Here is a 23748-nt window from a genome sequence, read left to right as displayed (position 1 = left end):
CAGGAAGAGTTATATTTGATGGGATTTCCTGAGTGAAGGTTGAGGGGGACAGAGGGGTAAAGCTGGAGCTGAAATTGTCACCAGTAGGTTTGCTATACCTTCTGACTTAGTATACGTGGCTCCATTTACAATGAGCTCTGCACACAACTGCATACTGCCTTCGAGGTTGCTGATGAAACTAAAGAATACATTGCAGCTGACCTTGGCCTAGAAGGCCACAATTACCTCTATTTTTGGCTTTGGTAGACTATTTTTCCAATTAGTTGCTTGTTTAGTTTGACGAGAGTGCTTTTATCCTCCTGGGTGCTATGCCTCTTAATGTTTGCCATGATTTTCTTCCTTCTGTTATACAGCCTATTGATTTTGTGATTCCACCAGGGTTAGTTCTGTACTTCTTCCTGGTGGGTACAGCTCCCTCTATACAGCTAGTAACATGCTTGTATAAGGTTTATGTGAACAGTTCTGCATAGGCAACAGTGTTATCAGGGTTTATGGGGGCTGGAAATTTTGCCAGGTTATCACTTAATAGCAGGAAGTTTGCCTTAGAGTAGTTCCTGAATGTTCCAGGTTTTTTACTTCAAAGGAAACTATATTATGGTCTGACCTTACCATGAAATACATTACACTAGGGGGTATGCAGCACTCTCCCCTATCAGTGAGGACCAGACCAGTATTTTTGCACCCCTAGTTGTTGTACTGACAATCTGGTCCAGGGAGTTTGTGTTTACAAAATCCAGGAATCTCTGTGCCTGTATGTCTGGTGTCTTATAGGATTCCCATTTAATAGTGGGGTAATTAAACTCGCCCATGAATATGATATTGTGTTGGATGGGGAGTGTTTCCAATAAGCTTAAATACATGGTATGAGTTTCCTGGGTCATGCAAGGTGATCTATAGCTTGCATGGAAGCAGTATTGCATTTTGCCTATGGTGATTTGAACATGGAGCAGCTCAAGTGCATTATAACCTTGTACTGTCAGCGACAGTGTGTTCTCTACAGCTTTAAACCTTGTCTCAGTGACTGTACAGATGTCAGCATTCTCTAGGGTGAAGACAGCTTCTAGGAAGTAGAGTTTTTTGTTTAGACTCCTAGCATTGAGTACCAATACCTTTAGATTTTCTTGGTTTTGATTTGCTATGTCGGAAGTACTTTCAGTTTGACATTGCCTAAAAAGGGTGCTATGGGGGAAAACAATGTTTTAGCTAATATTTCAAAGCCTAGAGGGGAGAGGTGCAGACCATCCCTGGCAAAGCAGCAAGGCCTGTTGACCATCTCCTTTCATGCTGACAAATATTGCAACCCCTTAGAATGACACCAGAAACTAAGCCAATTATTAAAGTCAGTCATCTTTTATTTGTATTGTGGCATCATCCTTGGAGAAAGTAAAATGCTGCTAATTGCTAGACTCATACCAGTGTGGGACACATATTCTGAGAGCTCCATGATGTCTCTCTTCATATCGTCTAGGGAGGAACATCTCAGGTCATTTACACTTACACTCACTTATGACTGATTCATACCGGCACTTGTGGTCCAGTGACCTGAGTGCATGCGTAACGTGACGGATCCTAGCCCTAGATAAGCAGCTGACTGTGACTTTCTCCTTACTCAGCCTGGTGAGAGGGACACGAGTGTGTCTCACGGTGGAGTCTCTAATGACCAGAATGTTGGACTTTGTGGTGGTTTGCCTTATGGGCTTAAAAGTACAGGCTCCATAAGATGTGGCTGTAGGTGTTCATGTGGGTGTAGTTTTGAAAGAGTGCGTTTGGGGCTGCTGAGGGTATCTGTTATATGTACTTCATCTAGGAGGTCTTTGAGGTTTAGGAAGCTTACATTTAAGTGACTCAGCTTATGTGGGTCTATTTATCTGCTTCGAACTGTGAGTGATGGGTACAGCGTGTGTACTACTGACCACCGTACATTAGGAGCGCTTTTATGTGAGAGATTTGACTCCAGTGACATTGTGTAAATACATCTCTTGCATACTATATCAGCTTGTTTGAGAATTAACTGGCTGTTAGTAAACTTGACACAATTTCTATGTTGCCTCAGGATGCCCATATCCACCAAGCTGGTAATGGAGATAGTGGAAAAGTTCATATCCATGGCAACATACTCTTTTTTTATTGATTGGACAGTTGGAGTGAGAATATAAAGGAATGTCAGAAGTATCCAGTCTGCAACTCTGGGGACAGTGCTTATCACTGCAAACTAGTTGTCCTGTGTGCAACTAAGTATTGGTGAAAATTCAATTGTGCTTTTACAGGAAAGAAAATGTCACTCAAGATGTCTGTGTCTATACTGGGCATTGCCAAACACTTGAGGGGGAAACTAATAAGTAGACCCTGAAAATTTATGTATGAGGTATTTAGGGAAATATTCTGAAGTTAGAAGCAAATTAAGCAGTACTTAATGAAAACAAAAAATTAGCTTGTCAAGAATGATGAAAAGAGGGGAGTCACATGAATGGCTACTGCCTGGCTACTGCTAGTGCTGATCACTTCACAGCTTCACTCGGCTGGGACACAATGCTTCTTCTCTCACAAGAAGCAAAACATTAGCACCAATCACAAGTTGAGAAGCAGGCTGCAGCCTATTTGGTGATCCACAGTCTTGCCTCAAAGGATGCAATGTTGTAGGCTTGTTGTAGCTTTTTTTCCTGGTAGATGCCTTGTATAGTAACCAGACCAATCAGGAACATCACGCACAGACACTCACTGCCCAACCAGAAACAGTTAGTAATCAATACACCCTGTTCCTTCAGTCACCAGGAGCAGAATATAAGCACAAATTCCAAGCTGTCACCTATGAAGCAGTTATTAGGCTTTCCAGTGATCAGCAGTCTTCAGGAAATAATGTCCCTGTGCTCCTTCTCTCACCAGGAGAAAACAGAAGCACTAATCCCAAGATGACTACTGACAGGCAGAATGTGGAGTCTCCAAAAACTGGTGGTCTTGCAATAGATGTTGCAGATTTTAAAGGTAAGATAAAAAATCGGTTAATATCCTAAGCAGTGCAGTGTGCACTAAGCAGTTACATATGAAAGAGGGGGTAACTTAAGCTTTAGCTGTCTAAGTGGGCAGCCACTAATTTTAAAAGAACAAGAGAGATTGAAACGGGGTGGGTACTTTGTATTTTGGTTCCATGGAATAATGTGGGATAGCCTATACATTTAAATAGTTGAAGTGGGGTGATTTCACAAAATGAGAATTTTGTGCTTACTCACAACAGCCAATGAAACGTGAGAGAGAAGAAGAAATGTGGTCAAATTAACATAATGGACAGGCAACTAGAAAGACGTTTGTGTTTAAGAAAACCCACACCAAATAAATCCACAAAAATTTACCACCTACACCAAATCCAAGATAAGAAAAAATTTATCCCTCAAAAGACACCACTCAAAAATCTCCCTTTAGGGACTGCAGTTGAATACTTTAACTGAACCTTCCTCAATATCCTAAACACCTTGGACCCCCCAAGAACAATAAAGATAAAATCCATTTATGCCTCCCTTGGCTAACCAAACAAACAAGATCTCGGTTAAAAACTAGAGATAAGACCTGGGAGAAATGGCTCAATGACAAAACTACAACTAACAAACCAAGATATCTAGAACTCCAAAATAAATTTAAAAAAAACACAAACATTAGACAAAAACAAAATAAATTACTACAGCAATATCCAATCAGAAATCAAAGAATCCCACAAATATTACGGACTGCCATCAAAAAATTCCTACAGCCAAGACAAACAAGTACTCCCTCCCAATACTCACCAATACTAGACAAACAAGTACTCCCTCCCAATACTCACCAATACTAAAGACAGCACAGCCTCAGAATTTAACAGATACTTCACTGAATCCATACTAGCCCTCACAAACAATAATTGCTATTCCCCTACCATGATTCACATAGTACCTACACTTGATCCCAATAACTTCTCCTTCCAACTTGTCCCAATAAACACCATAATTAAATATCTCAAAAGGCTTATACCTACTACACTTGCTGCCAACTATCTACCTGCAGAATATCTAAAAATTGCTGCAAAAATAATATCCTGTCCAGTTTTCATATTAATAAATTGATACATTTTAGAACAAGTCCCTAAATGTGGAAATTATCATATATCATCCCTCTACATAAAGGTGGAAACTCAACATAATTATCAAATTACCGGCCAATACACTATCACCATTATCTAAAATACTTGAGAGGTGCATCCATTAACAAATCTTAAACTATCTAATAAACAACAATCTTCTAACACTAAGCATGGTTTCTGTCATAACCATAGTACCACCAATGCCCTTGTTAACTTTTTTATCTTACTTTTAAAATCTGCAATGACGGCAATTTAGTTTCCTCCATCTTTCTTGATCTGTCCAAAGCTTTTGATATTGTCTCTTATTCTAAACTCTTAACTACACTCTCCCAACTTAAACTTAGCCAATCTGCAATTACTTGGTTCCACAATATCTAACTGGTCACCAGCAAGCTGCAAAATGGCAAAAAATCTCTCTTCACTACTGCCTGTAACCTTGGAATTACCCCAGGGATCTATTCTGGATCCTATCCTTTTTATTATATTTCTAACAGTTGTCATGCTGCCACCCCACTCGCCTCCATAGTTCAATATGCAGACGATTCCACCCTGATTTATGCTGACCCAACACTACATAAAAACTCCCAAAAAAATCAGCCAGCAGTCATTCAATGCAGTGGAGTCTTGGCTAAACAATGCACAACTTATACTTAAATCTAACAAAACTCATGCTCTTCTATCCAACTAGACCTGTAGACCTCCACCAACTATTCAATATATCATCATCAAACCATACAAGTATTTCTCTGGTTTCCCAAACAAAATTATCTGGAGGGTCATTGACCACAGTATGAAATTCGACATACACATATCACAGGCAATAAAAAGTTCACAAAATACTAGGAGCCCTGTACATAAACTGGCACTTTCTAAACAAATCTTCACAGGCCAGTATAGCTAGAACCCATCTTATCACAACGCTATTATGCACCTCACAAATATTAAGAAATCTGACCTAGCAAAACTCAAAACTTGCTATAATAAAATTGCAAAGTTTTCTACAGAATCAGATTTCAGATACCATCATTGTTTGGCTTTAAAACAACTATCTTGGCTAGAGCTATCAAATATACTTGCTTATAATCAACTTACCTTTGCCCATTGAATACTTAATCAGACAGAAAAAATACTAGTACTTCAAAATCTACTAATATGCTATGACAATAGCACAGTATTGCATTACACTAACAAATCCTTCTTAAATATTTCCAAACCTAACAATGCAGCTCAAACTGCATAGCCAAAACTTGGAATTCCCTGCAATTAAATATCAAAACACCTACTAATATGTCCAACTTTAAAAAACTTCTCAAATCACATCTATCTGAATCCTGGACTTGCTCTTGCACAAAACTTGGTTAGGAAATAGATGTCTTAAGGCAGCTAAAAGAACACAACCAGTTATTTTTGTACTTGAATAGTACCTACCAAGCATATGTATACTTAACTTGCTTTTTTTTTTGTTTAGCTTTAATCACAGTACTGCTATTCTTTTATTCCTTTCTAAACTATATGATGTTATTAGTGAAATGTATAACGTATTTTTCATTTTGTGCTTGAATCTGAGATTGAATCAACATTTGTATCTATATATCAGTCACCCTGCTAGACAGGGGTCCAGGGAAGAAAATATTGTGGGGAGAAATAGCCAGGAAACCTATGCTGTATATGTACCGCACTGTTATTTATAAATGTGGAACTTTTCTTTGCAGGCCCTCACTGAAAAAGGATATTTTGTCCCGTAGGACTTTCCCGGTATACAAATATAAAATAAAATAAATAAAAACAGCAGCATCAGGATGGGAGGGTGGGAAAAAATTCTGTGCGACTCACATGAGACACACAGCTTTGGTCGCTTTCCTAGTTTTAATATGCAATTAAAAGCAGAATACAAGTAAAGCACAGTGTAAAGAAAACAAATCACAGCATACAAAATAAAAGAAGGCAATAAAGTTATGTAAAATGCAAAAATACAAAGGCAAACTAACCTTTCCCTCACAGCAAGTTGTGGAAGAGTACAGGTGAGCCTTTACAGTAAAGCTTTGAAATGTTTTATTTTACTCCTTAAATAAAGGTTTAGTTAATAGCTCGACCCCCAGTTCACAGATAATTAACCTTAATTGACCTGTTCTAACTTCTGTGTGACTCCTTAAGTGACTTGTTCAAATTTATGTGTGACTCACAAGAAACACAGCTATGGTGTCTCTTTCCTAGTTTTAATATGCAATTAAAAGCAGAATATAAGTAAAACACAGCGTAAAGAAAATAAATCACAGTATATAAAATAGAAGGCAATAAGGCAATGCAGTAATACAAAATACAAGAAAGCAAAACCAAACTTACCTTGCTCTCACAACACGTTGTGGCAGTGTCTGGGAGTGATTTGGCCAGCTAAGTGAGATTATTATGAAAATGAGGGCTCAGCTCATGAATGCCTCTGAATCACTCATTCTGTGTGTTTCACCTACAGGCAGAGTCTTGTGGGCAGGTTTATATGGCACACAGACACATTGAGCATGTGTGGGCATTTTCATATCAAAATGAGGTTCCCTGCAATTACCTGTTTAAGCCTGATAGGAATGAAAGTGCTAAAGAGTACCCTCTCTCTGCAATCACTGAACTACATGCTCTAAAGCACAACTGTGACTGCCATATTTCATATCAACCATTTCCTTGTGAACATATTCAAAATGGCCTGGTCCATTTAGAAGCCTGCCACTGGCCATGATACTGTTGCTTTATTTTGCTCCCCAAATGGGGGTGAATGACTTGAGATGCAAAACCCTGAGGGGTATGCAGACATGTCAGAACTGTTCATGCATGTCACAAATGCAGAGGATTCTGATTCTGAAGTGGAATCTTTAATTCTTGAAGAATAATGCCCAGGTACAAAGAAAAGACAACTGGCTAAAATAAATGGTGTCATTCCAGAGGTATCAAGTATCTGTAAGCATGGGACAAGTTTCTTGACAATCTTTCCAACAGTCACAATCGACTCCGAGCAATATGCCACCCAGAGGTAGCTTGCAACAGTTATAATGGAGTTGATGGATTGTACCAGCCACCTGGAGATTCTCATATTGCAGCTTGTAAAGTCACATCCCTGCCTGCCAATGGCAGCTCCATCAGAACAAGAAACCAGGGGTAAAGAAGCACAAGCTGGTATCAAGAATGCCACTAGGTCAGACACAGGCAGGGCGGTAAAAGGGAAGTCATATTCACCCTATAGTCCATCCTGGTGTTCCTCCTTCCTTCTGTGCCACTCCCTTATTTGTTGTCTCTAATTCTCCCCATCACCCTTGTCTTCTCCGTCTGTTTGATGCCTTCTAATCTACTGTCCTCTCCACTTCCTCAGTGTGTTAGCACTTCCCCTGCCAGTCTTGTGTTCTATTTGCGCACTTGCCTCTGCTACCTACCCTAACAGTCTTGCTAGTTATTCAGCTTTCCTTATTTCCTTTCCCAGTTTACTTTATTGGTATACAAAAAATGAGCACTTGTCCCACAAAAAAATTAAGTTATTGCTATTCATATCCCTACTCCAGCTCAATCATTTTTTTAACTGCTGTCCTTGCATGCTTCCCCCTTCTTCCTACTGTCCTATACTCCTACTTCCATCCTTTAATCTGGTAAAAAAAAACAGACCCAATGTGCAGTGAACCTTAAAGGCTCAGAGTTGTCTATATCATCCTGCTGCTCATGTGCAAATGGAAAAGCACAGTTGCACAAGTCCTACTTATCTGTAATAGCAGATGTTCATAGAAAACACTGCCTTGCTGCCATGTGGATAGTCATGCCATGCTACCCCATCTCTGTTGGTCTACCAAGGCTCAGAACTCTCCCTGCCTGTCTGTGGGTGTGATGGACCAATCATCCGAGAATACAGGTTTAACTTCCAGATCCACAGACAGGACCCTTTCAGTTTTTTGGGGTCCAGAAGGAAGAGAAGATGAAAAAGCAAGTTTGCGATCATCTACTTTTCCAAACCAAAAACCACATAAACAACAAAAGGGGATGCTAAGTTAACTGAATGGCAAATCCAACCCCAAATTATGAACATTTAAAAAAGGGGAATGGTGGGTGGGTACTGCCAGTAAGGTAATGTGTTCTACATACGTCTACTGTAACAGGTAAATAGGACTTATGCAAATGTGTTATGTTCAACATACACACAGGCTTACTGACATATGGGTAGATTCTCAGAGCTTACTTAACTTGGGAGCAGGAAGGACAAGGGTCCTGGAGCTCCCAGAGAACTGTCCTAGCAAAACCAGTTTTGGATTTAGAAAAGGCATACAGCTTGTAGTGCTTTGTAAAGGTATGGACCAAGTTGCTGCCTAGTTGACTCCTTGCCAATATGCCACTGAAGAGGAAAATGCCTTGGTGAAATGCATTGCCTGAATTTGCCTTGCCGGGTTGAACATAACAAAAAAACAATACCAGGGGACAACTAATGTGCAATGGTTTGCTTAGAGACAGGTTGGCCCTTCTTTTTCCTTTCAGCCTTCCTAAAGTGTTTTGTTCTGTCAAGGTAGTACCTGGGTTGACGATGCACATCCAGGGTATTAAGTATACTCTTCTCCCTTACTCTTAAGTTTTACAGACTAACTAAGGGTGAATTCTGAGACAACTTTCAGCATGAAAGAAGGGCTAATGTGTAAAACAACCTCAGAGCTTGCAGCTCAGAGATCCACCTTGTAGATGTCAGACCAATAAGCAAAACAGTTTTCCACCTTAAGAATTTGAGTTCAGCCTGAGCATCAGGTGAAAGGTGGTATGGCCAGTTTTTACAGAAAACAGCTGAGATTTCACAAAGGGTGAATTTGTTTGTGAAGGGGCCTCATATGCAATACTCTTTTCATGAATTAAGAGAAGAAGAAAGAGGGGGAATCCACTGACAGTCAAGCTGAGATGGCCAATAAATGCACCTTAATGGATGCATAAAATACTCCATCTTGAACTAGTTCACACATATATTAGAAGGCCAGAAGGGTGTTAACCTCAAGGGACCCTCTGTTGCAATTTAGGCACCACTTAGAAAACCATATCCATGTAAAAACATTTTCTAGCAGTAAGTTTTCTGGTCTCCTTTAACACCTGCTACACATCCTCATGAAACATGTGCCTAAATGAAGTCAAGATTGAATCATCCAGGCTGTTAGTTACAGTTGCTCTAAAATGTGGTTCAACAGTTGCCCCTCAGACTGTGTAAGCATAACCAGAGTGTGAGAAAGTCTATGGTAATTGCCATTGGCTGCCAGTAGATAGGAAAACCAAGACTGACTGAGTCAATAGGGGCTCACCACAATGATTTATAGCATTTCTTTCTGAACCTTCAAAAGTACCTCATGCATCAGTGGAAAAGGTGGAAATGCATACAAGAACATTCCTGTTCAAGGGAAAAATAATGCATCTGTTCTCCAAGCATGGCAGCAAGGATGCCTGGAACAGAATTTCTCCAGTTGTCTGTTTTTAATGGTGATGAAGAGAGGTGTACCCCACATCTGGACTAGATCCTGGATCACCACTGCCTTGAGGTGCCACTTGTGCAAGTCTACTCAGGATCTGCTTAGCTTGTCTGCCATGATGTTTTACTCTGACTGGATGTATGATGCCCGAAGAGTCACAGAATGCTGTGAAGTCAGTTCCCAGGCCATCACTGTCAACCAGCAGAGAGGGTATGACAATGCACCCCCCCTTGCTTGTTGAGGTACCAAATTACTCTGGTGTTTTCCATAACCACCAGAAAAGGATTCATCCACAGGTGGTGAAGGACTTTCAAGGCCTGAATCAGTAAACATTTCCTTGATATTGATGTGCTTCTGCATGTCCATGTATCCCCAAGTGGCCTGCACTTGCTTTCCCACTGACACAGCTCCTCAAGTGAAGTTGGCTGAATCTAGACGGACTGTGCCAGAACTGAAGGGGAGAAGGGAAGTCCTGGATTGACACTCAACTGTGCTCTCCACCACTGTAACTAGCATCTGGGGAGGGACAGCACCGGTAACTGAAATTTCAGGAAATGTACTTTCAGGGTCCAACAATTACAGAGATGCCACTGAATTTTCCTTATGTGGATATGGAACAGTGTTATCCTTAGAATCATGGATGCCACAAGTTTTAGAATTTTTAGGAATTCTCTTGCTGATGCAAAGTTCCTCCTGGAGAATTTTCGAAATACCATCTGGTAATACAGATCCTTGTCTTCAGGAAGAAAGACCATTCTTTTGTTTTTGTGCACCCTACTCATGAAGAAATTACACTGTGTATGAAAATATTTAGAAGCAAGATGTCCTCTGCAGGTATGCTTGTTAAGATGCAAAAATATAGACGCACTACCAGATTAAGAACTGTTCCTGCAAAAACAGCAAAATTAAAGATAAGAAAAAATCAGACAAACGAAGTCCTGCAATTTGCAAGAGGAAATCTGAAATTTATAACCATAAAATGAGTGAAATTTTTGGCAAATAAAGGTAGAAGTGGAAAATTTCTAGGAATCTACTCAGGCCTGTTGGAGAATTGAAATGATCATTATGATCGATAAGAACTGAAGATTTCTTTGAGGGAAGATTTCTTTGAGTGGGTTCTTTAAGATGGCTGTGGCTTCCATCTGGTACCAGATAAATACATACTAGGGCCAACACATGGGTAGTGATGAGAAAACTGCACCCCAAATGAACTAAAGAAGGTAATTATACCCTTATGTTATGTATAACTGATGAAATACTTCTTGATTTAAGATCCCTTTTAAAGTCCCACCAAAAGTACACTTTTTGTCAACTTATCATCATATTTTCTTCCTTTATGAGGGGAAGACTTCTGCACATAAGGCTGGGGTGGGCTACAATGCCATTTTCAATCTTCAGAAGGTCCAAAATATAGCAAGGATGATCTGTGCAAATTTGCACAGTCTGCATGTCCTCCCTGTGGTCGCGTGGGTTTCCTCTGGGTGCTCCGGTTTCCTCCCCCATCCGAAAGACATGCAGTAGGTGGATTGGACACTCCAAATTGGCCCTAGGTGTGAGTGTGTGCATGTGTGTGCCTTCTGTGGAAGGTTGGGTGCCAGGCTGGCAACTCGACACCGTAAAACTCCACTGCCAATCATGAGCGGACAGATGATCCGCTGTGGCGACCCCTAACCGGGAAAAGCCGAAAGAAGAAGAAATGGCTGCCGTTACTTACTGGCAAATAATGAAAGCTGCATTTCCAACATCTTTCTCCTGGCTAAAAAAAGGAAGCAAATTGTTACCAGCTAAGAATAACTCAGTGGACTTTAACTCTAACAAAAATAATATGTATATGTACATGTATATGGGTGTACCGATACAGATCAAAACACTCAAATCTCAAGTGTTAACAAAGTAGACAGTGAAATGCTTTGCAAATGCTGTCATGCTACTATGCATGCGCCAATTAACAATCTCAGTGCATGCAAAAATTTACAAAACAAAAACAGATGAAAATGTCTTTTTTTGTTTTTTGTTTTTTTGCAGGAAGGAAAGCTCCTCTCTGTTTCCCCACAGCTACTGCTAATTATATATATTAACTCCGAGACTGCATAACATTAGGGAAAGACCATATTTCCCGAGACTTGTATGATCTCACACACCTGTTGATCATCTGTTTAGTCAATCAAAATTTGTCAGCTAAACAGATGTTAACAATATTCAGTGCATCTATTACACAAACACACACACACACGCACACACACACAGATATAAATATGTGTGTGTGTGTGTGTGTGTGTGTGTGTGTGTGTGTGTGTGTGTATGTTTGCATATGGCATTGCCCATCTTTGAATTATTTAGTCAAGTAAAAACAGCACAAACATATCTCGTGTCACTTTACTCAGTCTGTATATAGCCTTCTTTATGTAGAAATTAAATTCATAACACCCTTTAGGATAGTTTACATATGCCTTTTGCTTTTTAACAGCAGTACTTTAGAAACGTATAAACCAGGGGTGAGTTCTGAGCAAAACTCTTTCAGGTTGATGTAAAACAGTCTACAGGACCATACTTCTACAGTAAATATGAATCTTAAGTGTGCTGCAATGAATGAATCTTATGCAGTATTCCAAACAAACCATATCAAGTGAAGCATAGGGCAGGTTTTTGACAAAACCCAGGGCATTCTAACAAATTAAATGGCATTATGTCTACTAAGATGTGATTAAGATCTGTGCTGGGGCTCTTTGAAGTTCTGACCATTTTCTGTTTCGCTTCATCTATCCTTTCTGCTTTTGTTTTGACAATTCAGTTTCCATTCTATATAACTACTGCAGCTGGCAAGGCATTATTGCAGTGTGTGTCTGTATATTAAACTTTGTGCTAGGCAGCCAGGCAAAAGGGGAGGTGTAGACATGTTATCTTAGCACACTGTCCTCAAAAGAAAGTATTCTGTCCAGCAATATTCTGACTGCAGCTTTCCTGTAATCATTCATATTTAATAAAAGAAGTAAAACATAATTCTTAAATTACATGAGCATAAAACCAGTATTGTCAGAGTATCAAAGGAATAGAATAAAAATGCAGTTGCTTTGCACATTTTGATGTGGTTAATAATGAGTGCATGGCAGGTCACCGACTGCTAAGTTACTTCTAAGGAAAACTGGCAAAACAGGTACCATTACCAGCAATACTCATGTAACCAAAGTTTTTTGTATTAATACCTAAATGCTTAGAATAGTAGAAGCTTATAAATTCAGGTAAACTGGCACTGCTGTGTAAGGCAACAAAACTCTATAAAGAAATACATCTCACTTCTGTGCTGTCCAATTCTAAGTAAGTCACTTAAACCATATTAAATCTCCCATTTCGCCCATCATGCAGACATTTATGCTTAATAAAATACATGTGAATAAAAAAAGAGCGAGTATAAAAAAATTCCAAGGAACTACTGAAATGCCTTAATGCCTTACTAATGCAGCCAGCATTCATTCAAATGTAAGGTTTTAAATACTGCTGCGGTTGCAAAGCTATCAAAGGAATATATACCTTAGTAGAAAATAAATCAATTAATATTACATGGTTCCCTTTATCAAAATAAGAAAAGCAAAATTATGAGATTGCATAACATACTTATAAATGCCTACCACTGTTCAATCTGCCCATTAAAGTGATATATGAAACGCATTTTAATACACAATTTTCTGTCTAATGAATAATCACTTAATTTCCAAAATAACTCTTCTCAGTCGTGAATTAGGCAAAAGCAAATGTATACAATGCATACATAAAGAAAATATTATGATATCAGGGAATGCCTAAATCAATAACAAAAATGAATTAAGAATAATCAAACATTTAACATACATCCAGCATCTGTCACAACAAACAATATATAAAAAATGAAAGCAAGTATACTGCTGATACTAACTGCAAAGTAAGCAGTGTGTCCTGCAAGACCATTTCAGTGACTTGACATAAATTATTAAACACGATTGCATAGAATTGATTCAAACTGATCTTGTAATTGTCCAATCCAGAGACTTCAGTGACCTCAGACAGCAAATAACTCCATATGACAGGAGCCATGAATTAGATAATTGGTTTGGTGTGTATTAGGGATAGTTAGCACATGCGGTCTTTGAGGGGGCATGTGCATCCACATTTATTGTACATTTACCTCTTCCTTTTTTAAATACCCTTAACTTACTACCACAATGCTGGTCATGTCCCATTCATCTACTACTTCTTTCATAATCGCCCTTAAACTCACTCATGTTACATAGCCCATTATACTTACTTTTACCTACTTTTTGTATACATTAAGTATATATGGTGTATAATGTGTACCACTGTCTTGCGTGTCACTGCATTTAGTATTAATTCAATATAATACTGTATTTCACATCTCTGTCTAATTGTATCATTTTCAGTTGTGCTATCTTTTTGCCCTTCTCCCTGGCTGAGGTTGAAAATATTGATCAGCACTCTACCCAAGTTAACAAATTCAATAAACAAATATATTTGTTTACCTGGTTTAACTGAAAGTCTTTTTAAAGTGGGGATAGCAGGTAGGACAATATAACTTGCAAACAAACAACTGAATTCCAAAGTCAGTCCTTCCTTTTATTGAATTCCAAAGTTTCCTCTTCAGGACTGAGCATCAGTTCTCTCTCTTTTTCACTCTGTATCTTTACTTAAAACTGCTGACACAAATGCAAAAAAATGTACCTCAGTCGAAACAGAGTTTTCTAATAAATGTGTGCATGAGTTAACTGATTTGGGCTATCACACCAAGGTAGGCCAGTTTTCAATATCTTTATTTCAGACAAAACAACTACTGAAATGCTTTACAGAAAGGAATATGGCTTTGCTGTAATGTTTTGCTCGTCAGTCACAAAACACACAAACAAGTCAACAGAACATTTTGTATTGGTTTGTACCCAAATTTGGCTTTGTTTAAAATGTGCTAGAAACAAAGTACATCCTCTCAACATTATTAATATCTACTTACTGTCTGAACAGATCAACAATAATTCCAGAGGACTATATTCTTATAGAAATGAACTAACTCTATCAAACATTTTGGCAGTTTTCCCCTCAACATGAAGAACTGCTGTTACCGCAGCAACGGAAAATAAAAATGAACAATCATATTCAAAGACTCTGACACCACAATTCTTCATCCCTAAAGTTACTCAGAACAAAATCTTGATTGGAGAGAGAAGTTTGTGATATAAATAGAGTACTTGAAAGTGATAGCTGAATTCCATCTAATGCTCAGTGCGACCCAAGCAAAGTAATAATCTTGTAGGTCAATGCTAGCTGAATGAATAATCATGTTCAACAATCCCTTGTTAAGTGAGCATTTTCTGTAGGCAGTTCTTATAAGTCATAAAAATCAAACTAGAGTAAAATCATAATAGGGCGCATTTGTCACAATGATTGAAAATGCTCATACATTTAGGGGAAAATCTGTTCATGAGCTTAACTCTCTGTTTTAAAGCAAAGGTCTTTACAATGCATGATGAATATTGCTTGTCCTATCCAGTAACCTGGAAGGAGTTATTTAACATAGGTCAGCTACTGTCAGATTTCTTAAAGATTTCATATTCTTCACACAGAAGGGTACTGTGACATCTTTACTGGCAGCAAAGTGACTAGTCTTTGCATAGTCACTTAGTTCTTTTCTCTGCTGCTCCTCTCATCCCTTCACAGCCAGTGGTATTATGTTATAAAAATGTTCAGTGAACAAGGGACTGATGAACAACATTATTTATTTCTCCAGTAATGACCTAAAAACTATTAAAATTCATGGGTTGTAAGGTGGGACACAGAAATCATCTGGCCACTAGTTTTACCTAGAAGAAACTAAAAATGAGAAGGAACTAAAAATTAGGAGTGCTATAGAGTGAGATGTAACATTACAGCTCACATTCAACTTGCTACGGTCTATCTTCTTCTTCTTCTCTCATCCCCTTCATGCCTTTAATATTTCCACTTGCTTCAGATGTCAAAGTTAGAGACCACTTGTATGTAACAATACAGCAAAATTTGCTGGTAACAATCTAACATGAGCTACAGACATACATCATTAAAGAAATTAAACTGAGTACAATTTCAACACCACTTAAGACATGTCCCTCCCTGTTAAGAATGGCTCACTCTGTACTCCACCATACAACTAACTAATGGTGCCACCTTATACTCTGTACTTACACTGCTATTCCCAGTCTCAACATCTTTAGTATAAAAATTTGCATCTTGTTAAAATGGAAAGACCCACAACTACTACATTGTCTCCTATTAAGCTACGGAACAGACTGTCATGTGATTTGTAGCAAATAATGAATAAGTAGCTTTTCAACTCACAGTTAATATCTGGCAGCTAATCAAACTGGAACTTTTGTATGCGGTGTTATTTAACTACTAACTGTCCTGTTCAGCTAATTAACTTAGTCTCCTGTCTGTAACTGGAAAATTAATACCTCCCCTTTCTCATTCTGTCTTTTTTTCATATTCCCTTTCCACTCATCTAATTTCTCCCTCTCTTCCATTTTCCTTCATTTTTTTATCTTCTTATTTTTCTCTTTCACTCTAGTGGGTTCTTGACTAATATACAGTTGTGTTGTTATTGCCGGTGTGCTTGTACACTTTTATTCTACAAAGGTACTAATGTGCTGTACCTTTGAACTTAACACTTATGCTGCTTTTGTATTTCATACTGTTAATTATTTGTGTTGTCTGCAAGTGGAGATTTTCTACCTGGGTCTTCAAAAAAATAGACTAATCTAACTAGAACGTCCTAGTTATCAAAAGTAGATACATAAACAGGCAGATAGACAATTACATACTTAACTAGATAGACAATAAAATAGACTGATAGACTGCTAGAAAGAAAGGCTAAATAGACAAGTAGGCAGAGCTGTACAGACAGATATCTACAGTTGTTAAACAGGAACTGCAAGGCTCCTCTCTTGACAAAGCTCTTCAAATTTAATTACTAATCAGCTTTCAGGTACTGAATTTTAAATGCATTTTTCATATCTGCTTCTTGAGCATGCAGGTTAAGCTTAACCTTTTAATACATACATACACGCATGCATAACTTTCAACCTGCAAACATTAAAAATAGGTACAAAGACACTTCAAACGTCATCATATAAACCTCCTCCTCTCCTCTGTACCATCACTTTTCCATTGAGTTGATATCTTCACAGTGTTAGGTGTAAGATATGTACTCTCACCATCATGCAGAATAGAGAAGACATTTCCCTTTAAACACTACAGTCTTTATCTTCAGTATGTCCAAGTGCTTGTCAATCCAAAATAAGAAAAAAAAAAATCAAACAACAGAAGCCTTTTGGGTGCAGTGAGGCTTGCTCTCTTTTTTTTTTTTTTTTTTTTTTTTTTAATACAAACTTGCGTTAGTACAGTGTGAACAAAATTATTTTATAAGCAAAAGTCACTGATGGTGGCAAATCTGAAAACAGTAATGCTACAGATACTTTCCAGTACATCTTACATAAAAAGCATCAGACATAAATTGTCAGGGCTTAAACAAAGGAATCTGATATGCTTTAACTACTTAAGTAAGGCAATCCTATTGAAACATATCTGCATTATTGTTAGGAAGGATCTTGCTGTCATGTTTAAAAGTAAATAAGAAATGAAAGTGCTATGGGAGCTCGGCTGCTGTTACTACTCAACTTCCTGCCATCTCACAAACATCATCATGCCAAATTCTACAAATACAAACAACTACCATATGCCATAAAAAGGAAATAAAATACATTCTCTTTCAAATTAAGAATCTGAATTCTTCATTCTTAAATGCACCACTTTCGTTCTCTATGTTTGCACTGACAGCAGGACTCTTTAATTCTAAACAAAACCAGTATAAACACACACAAGCAGGTTTTCAAGCAATAAGAAATAGAAGTACCCCAAATTCCAGTGATCTGAAGAGGCAGGTAACTAAGTGAGGGTGAAATGATTGCCTTAAATGAAAAGAAAATTCCCAATACATGCAAATCCTACTCATTTTCTGTAAATAAGTTTCTCTACACAGTAGGAAACAAAACTGCTGATTTTTTTCCCTCTCCCAAGTGAGATTTTTACCAGAAAGAAAATGATTTACTTCCTGCCTTGACTGATACAGTACAGGTTATTTAACCCCCTGCATTAAGCAGACATTTCAGCTAGACAGTTCTATGTAATGCACATTCTGATCGTCCATGCATCTACTTACTTTTTCGATGTCTGATGGTACCCTGGAGAGGAAATCCAGTAACTCATTATTGTCGATGGCATAGGGATTTCTCAGCTTCTTAGTAAATTTGTTTATGCCTGTAAAATGAATTGCTTTTCATTACATTTAGTTAAGCTACAGGAAGAGAGAATTCACAGGTTGAAATTAGTGTGAATGCAATTACTAGGTCTGAAGTCATTTTCATACAATCAGCTTCCTGTCTCAACCTCACTCCCCATTCCCACCTCACCAAAGTCACCTGAAATCATTAAGAACATTCCTTTTACATACAATACATCATCATTTTGCTTTACTAATAAATGTTGCATTACACAGCTGTAATGTGTGGAATTTTCTTAACCATTACAGCCAAATGGGCATCCAAAGTTTTTTTTTTCACTTTTCTTAATGTGTCTGCATTAACAGCACTCATGCAAACAGCAGCAAAAAATATTCCTAGTGGAATCAAGCTTCTTTTAAGCATGAATTCCTACCAATAAATATGCAGTTAAAGAGTAGAATGTAATGTTAGAATCTGTCCGATTTCAGTGCTAAAGTATTTAGCGTCAAGCTAAAAATCAGTCAGTGATGTCATTACTAAATTACCTTTTTAACCAGGTAAGTGCATTATGTATACATTTTTATGTTTACATATGCCCATATTATACTGCTAACGATGACATCAGTACATTTTGCAATACTGTAGATGCAGCTGTAGAAGATATTAATGAAAAAAGTACAGGTGGTTCCACCTACAGACTATCACAAATGCACTTTAGGCATACCACAGCAACTTTTTACAATCATTCCATTATTAGTATATTGACTAGATAAAGAAGAAATATCTGTGTAATTTTATAATCAAGCCTAGTTACAAGGGAAATGTGAAACAATGTATTCAAGTACATAATACAGTTTAGAACCAAGAAAAACAAACAGAAATTCATGTAACAGTATGCAGTATTAAGTCTGTGATGTTACCTCACTTCACAGTAAAAATTAAAAGTACTACTACTGTCATTGTATCCATATTAAGTTACATTTCAGTGATGTCAAGAAACCTTTGTGCCACCGGAGAGTGATGGCATGAACATGTACAAGGGGATGGACACTGAAATGCAAAATGGTCAAGTCATGGAAGCTCAGACACATTCACTCAGACTGTTTAGTTTTGGTGACAACAGGACACATGTGCTGGTATTTATTAGGAAGATGGCACACTGAAGGATCTCAGTGACCTACCAGCAGACAATATCGTGGGATGATTAGATTACCAAAGAAAAGCAACAAAACAGGGATCCAGAAGAATATTGCACTGGTTTTGACTATCCTGGTGGCATAAAAGATGGATTACTATCAACAACTCCAACATCTTGAGTTTGGCTAGCACCTTGGACACAGCTGACCCCGGAGGATAGGCTTGTGCAGCTGGAGGCCAAATCACACATCCTGATGTGAGAGAAATATACCTTCCAGTGAACGATTGCCACCACACAGAATCCAGGGAGATAACTATCAGTTTTAATTAACATGACTCAAGGCTCAAGCAAATGTCTGGCACGGCATACATTTCTTGACATCAAAGCATGTTTACATACTAGGGCTATGGTAAGGAAATCTTACAAAACAGCCTAATGTGCAGTAATATATGGCCAGTTCCATCTGCAGCTCTCCTACCTTATGTCAAACAAGAAAGCCCTGACAAGCACAAAGGGGTTTTCTCTTCTAAGAAGCAGATTCATACAGTCAGGATTCAAGCTGGGATATCACTCCAAATATACAGAATTTTGGAGATAACAGCTAATAAGACACTATCAATGCCCCCACTGTTCCAGTTGGGGGAAAATGTCACACTTCTGGAAGGTCAAATCTGCAACAGGGCATGGTTACAGGTAAATCAAAAACAAAGTCATAAAACAGACGAATTTCTAATGTGCACTGCAGCATACCACTCACCTAAGGTGACCTTTCTACTGTCGCTTAAATCAGTCTCTTTTTCATATACTTCCCAGTTTAGTAGCAAGCAAAAACAGCCATAAATAGCGGATTTCACACAGTTGCTAACACTGACAAAGAATATACTAATTTTTCTTAAGTGAATTTCATGCAAATGTATTAGCAATAATTACAGAATTATCTAGCATGCAAACTATACAAATGTAAATTGTTCACTATAAATGCAGGCACTAGTAGATTCCTTTCACTTTACTTTTTCCCCTTAGATAGTTCAGCAATACAAAAGAAATGGATTTCATTAAAAATAAATTGTAAAATATGCTTAATATAAGGTTACTATCAATTGCATTTGAACTGGCAGTTTCTATAGTACTATGCTCTGCTTCAAACAGGTCATAAAAAGTTCTGATACAGTTTAAAGAAGAGAACCAAAACATGGAGCACATCCCAGATTAGAGGAAAGAGCAATCACTGGTAGCTGAATATGAAACACCAACTCTCCCAAAGACATGCAACAGGCAGCATCTTCACACAATGTAAAATTCACGGGTAAGGGACAGACTAGAAAAATAACAAGGTAACCAAAAGCATGAGCATGTTCATTCATTCACGGAGGAGGATGCATGAAGCAGATACAATGGGACTGAACAAACAAGTTAAAAGCAGTGCATACTGCTTGCACAGAAAACCTGCAACAATAATTACATGGTGAGAGAATGAAGAAAAAATTTCAACGTCCAAAGTCTGTCTGAAGCTTTCCTGTAAAAGGCCTTCAGTACAGTGTGATATTTTGGTAAAAAAGACAAAGTACAATTTCAAGAAGATGCCACTGTAGCAGTAAATCTTAACAGGTGGGTTTGCCTACTACAGAAGCTAAATTTGTGTGAGATTTTTTTTCATGGCTACCCTGTTCCCTTGTGAAGGCCAGGTCTGGTCTAAGCTGATGTTGATGCTGATGGGTAGTGGTGCAAAACCCCCATATACATACAGCTAAGTACCTACTTCTGTTCTTCAGTGCAAGAAACCTGCAAGATACGTGCATAATGTAGACAAATCATTAAAAGTACACAAATATCAACAAAAGATCATCAGCTATATTAGAACTACAAACAGTAAGAGTCCACTAGGTGTGACTGCCATACACCAGTGTGTGCAAAACCAGCGACGGTGCCCCATCCAAAATTAGCTTCTCTGGCTTGCACACCTTTAAAGTCAACATTGGATTTGGCTCCCCTGCAATCCTAAAATGGATTAATTGGGTATGCAGAAAATGAATAATGCAAAAACTGCAATACCTACAGATTTAGTTAGAATTCAGTACTGTGTAAACATTTAAAATTAGTAGAATTTAGCACTATTTAGTTCAATCTGCCCCAATAAAGCACACTTATTAGTCTGCACTAACAACGCACATTCACACTTAATAGCCTTCGAACCCCAATATACCACCCCCTTGTAGCTCACCAATCAAAGGCCTGGATGGTATGGATATGCACTTTCCTAAATTCTCTGTAACCAACTTGCTGAATATGGGCATCTTGACACAATGTAGCAATTGCCCCATGCGTACTGGCAACCATTTAATCCATAAAGAAACAACAAAGCATGTGAGAGGTGTACTTACACAATGACACTGGCAGCAAAACTGTCACATACACGCGTGCACGAGGTTGTCAAAACCATGCACTCAACACACACACACACACACACACACACACACACACACACACACACACACACACACACACAAACATATGCTGACGTGCTTAAAAACAATTTTCCTAAACAAAAAGCTCACCTAGACTGCCTGTTGTCAAAGCTATGCCCTCAGGAAGCCCAAAGACAAATACCACCTAACACCATGCATACTCAGTGGAGCCCCAAACATTAAGCACATAAGTCAAGTGAACACACCTCCTAGAACTATCGTCTTAGGGGACGCCATTGTAAGATATACTGAAGCCCCTCTAACCAGGCTGAACAAGGAGAGGATAACTGTTAATTGCTTAACTGTAGCCAGAATCCATTAAATCACACATGCAAAGTCATTATGCCATTCCATCATAGTCCATGTAGGTGTAAATGACCTGAGATATACCTCCCTGGACTATATGAAAAGACATATGGAGCTTTCAGACTGTGTGTCTCTATCTGGTATAAGCCTAACACTGAGCAGTATATAACCATAATCGAGGAGGATGCCACAATAAGAGAAAAAAGTAATTGATTTTAATAACTGATGGTCTTTCTGTTGTCATTCTAAGGGAATCCAATATTTGTCAGCTTGGAAGGACATGTTTACTAGACCTCATTGCTTTTCCAAGGACTATCTGCACCTTTCTCCCCTAAGCTTTTGAATACTGGCTAAACGTTTATCGACCCACACAGTGCCTTTTTTAGGCACTGCCGAAATGACAAACCAAATGACACAGCAAAATCAACTCAAATGAACCTCAAGGTGTTACTGCTCAATGCCAGGTGCAGGAATATAGACGTGTGCATTTACCATGATGTGGTTTAAAGTGGCAGAAAGTACCCTGGCAGTGAATGGTTTTACAGCAGTACCTGCACAGACAAGGGCTAAAGGTGAAATTGTCTTAATAAACATCAATAACAAGCATACCGCTATGGTAGTCAAACAGGATAAAGTGCTGGAGTTTCTCCATATGCAGATCAACATAGATGAAATCACATATCATATCCTAACTATATGTCATCCTCCATGTCCCAAGGAGCTCACAATGCATACTTGGACCTACTGCAGGCACTTACCATCCAACCTATCCCCTTACTCATGGAAGGCTTTAATTATCCCTCTATAGACTTGGGATTTTACACAGCCTCAAATCTATAGCCACAGCGATTCCTGGACTTTGTAAATACAAACACCCTTGACTATTTATTGAATATATCCACTAGAGGCTCAAACATACTAGACCCCATGCTCACAGATGTGGGTAAATGCTCCCTCCCATGTGTCATCCTCCCTGGTAAGGTCCGACCATAAAGCTGTCTCCTTCAAAATCAAAACCAATGCCATAATCCCATTAAAAACAGTAACAGTTAGGAACTATTCCAAAGCAAATTACCTCTTATTAAATAATGGTTTGTCAAAATTCAATGTCCTTGTAAACTGCAGCAAGCTATGCTGAATTGCTCTCAGAAACTCTGTACAACTATGTCAATGGATGCACCGAGGCTGCTGTACCTATCAGACACAAGCACAGGACTAGCCCAAGAAACAAACTGCCCTGGTGGCATCCCAAATTAAACAAGATATACAACAAAAAATATATGGCAAATATCAGGAAGGGTAATTCCCAAAATGATAAAAACTCTTTCATCAAACTAAACAGGCAACAAAGAGGGATCATTAGAAAGCCAACTCTGAGGTTAAGATAGCCTCCCAGATGAAAGATAACCATAAGGCCTTCTACAGCTATGTCAGAAACCTCAAGAGCAGTATACAGCAATGCGCTGATATGGTGGTTAATGGTGCCACATTCATCAAGCCTGGCAACACAGCAAACCTGTTAGCAGACAAATTCAGTTCCAACTTTACCTCCCTCTAAAACCCTACCATCCCCCCAAAATACCCTCAAGCCTAACCCCTTCAACTATAACTAGGCAGCATGTACTGGCTCCACTCACTAAAGCCAACAGCATGGCCTCAATGGGCACTGATAACATAGCAGGATGCGATTTATCAGGACCCCTAGAGTCATTATTTAACTACAGTCTAAAAACAGGCTCTGTGCCACGTGAATGGAGGACTGCAATGGCCATACCCATTCATAAGGGAGGACCTTCAACAGATTTAAAAAACTAAAGACTCATTAGTTCATAGGTTCATAGGTGTTTATTAGGCTAATGACCACAAGGGCATTTTTAACCAAAGGCATGCATCCCAAATCTCTGACAAGTTCTCATACCCTTGATAAGTGTAAGCAGGGGCTTGGGAGTTCAAACATTTACAAGCAAGGGCCTGG

At 38.5% G+C, this 23748-nt stretch overlaps 1 protein-coding gene across 1 annotated transcript in view; it reads right to left on the bottom strand.

Moving 5' to 3' along the window:
* The window catches only part of MCTP2 (multiple C2 and transmembrane domain containing 2), a 2216888-nt gene that overhangs the window by 45907 nt on the left and 2147233 nt on the right, over positions 1–23748 (bottom strand). Inside the window, exon 21 of the mRNA XM_044081878.1 lies at positions 17804–17901. Within this exon, the coding sequence (XP_043937813.1) occupies positions 17804–17901 (98 nt within the window). The remainder of the gene's footprint in view (positions 1–17803; positions 17902–23748) is intronic.

Source organism: Protopterus annectens, chromosome 8.part1, assembly GCF_019279795.1.
Source record: "Protopterus annectens isolate FY-2018-M chromosome 8.part1, PAN1.0, whole genome shotgun sequence".
NCBI classification, from domain to species: Eukaryota; Metazoa; Chordata; order Ceratodontiformes; family Protopteridae; genus Protopterus; species Protopterus annectens.
The sequence above is the reverse complement of the archived record's forward strand: the minus strand, read 5'-3'. Positions and strand labels throughout refer to the sequence as shown.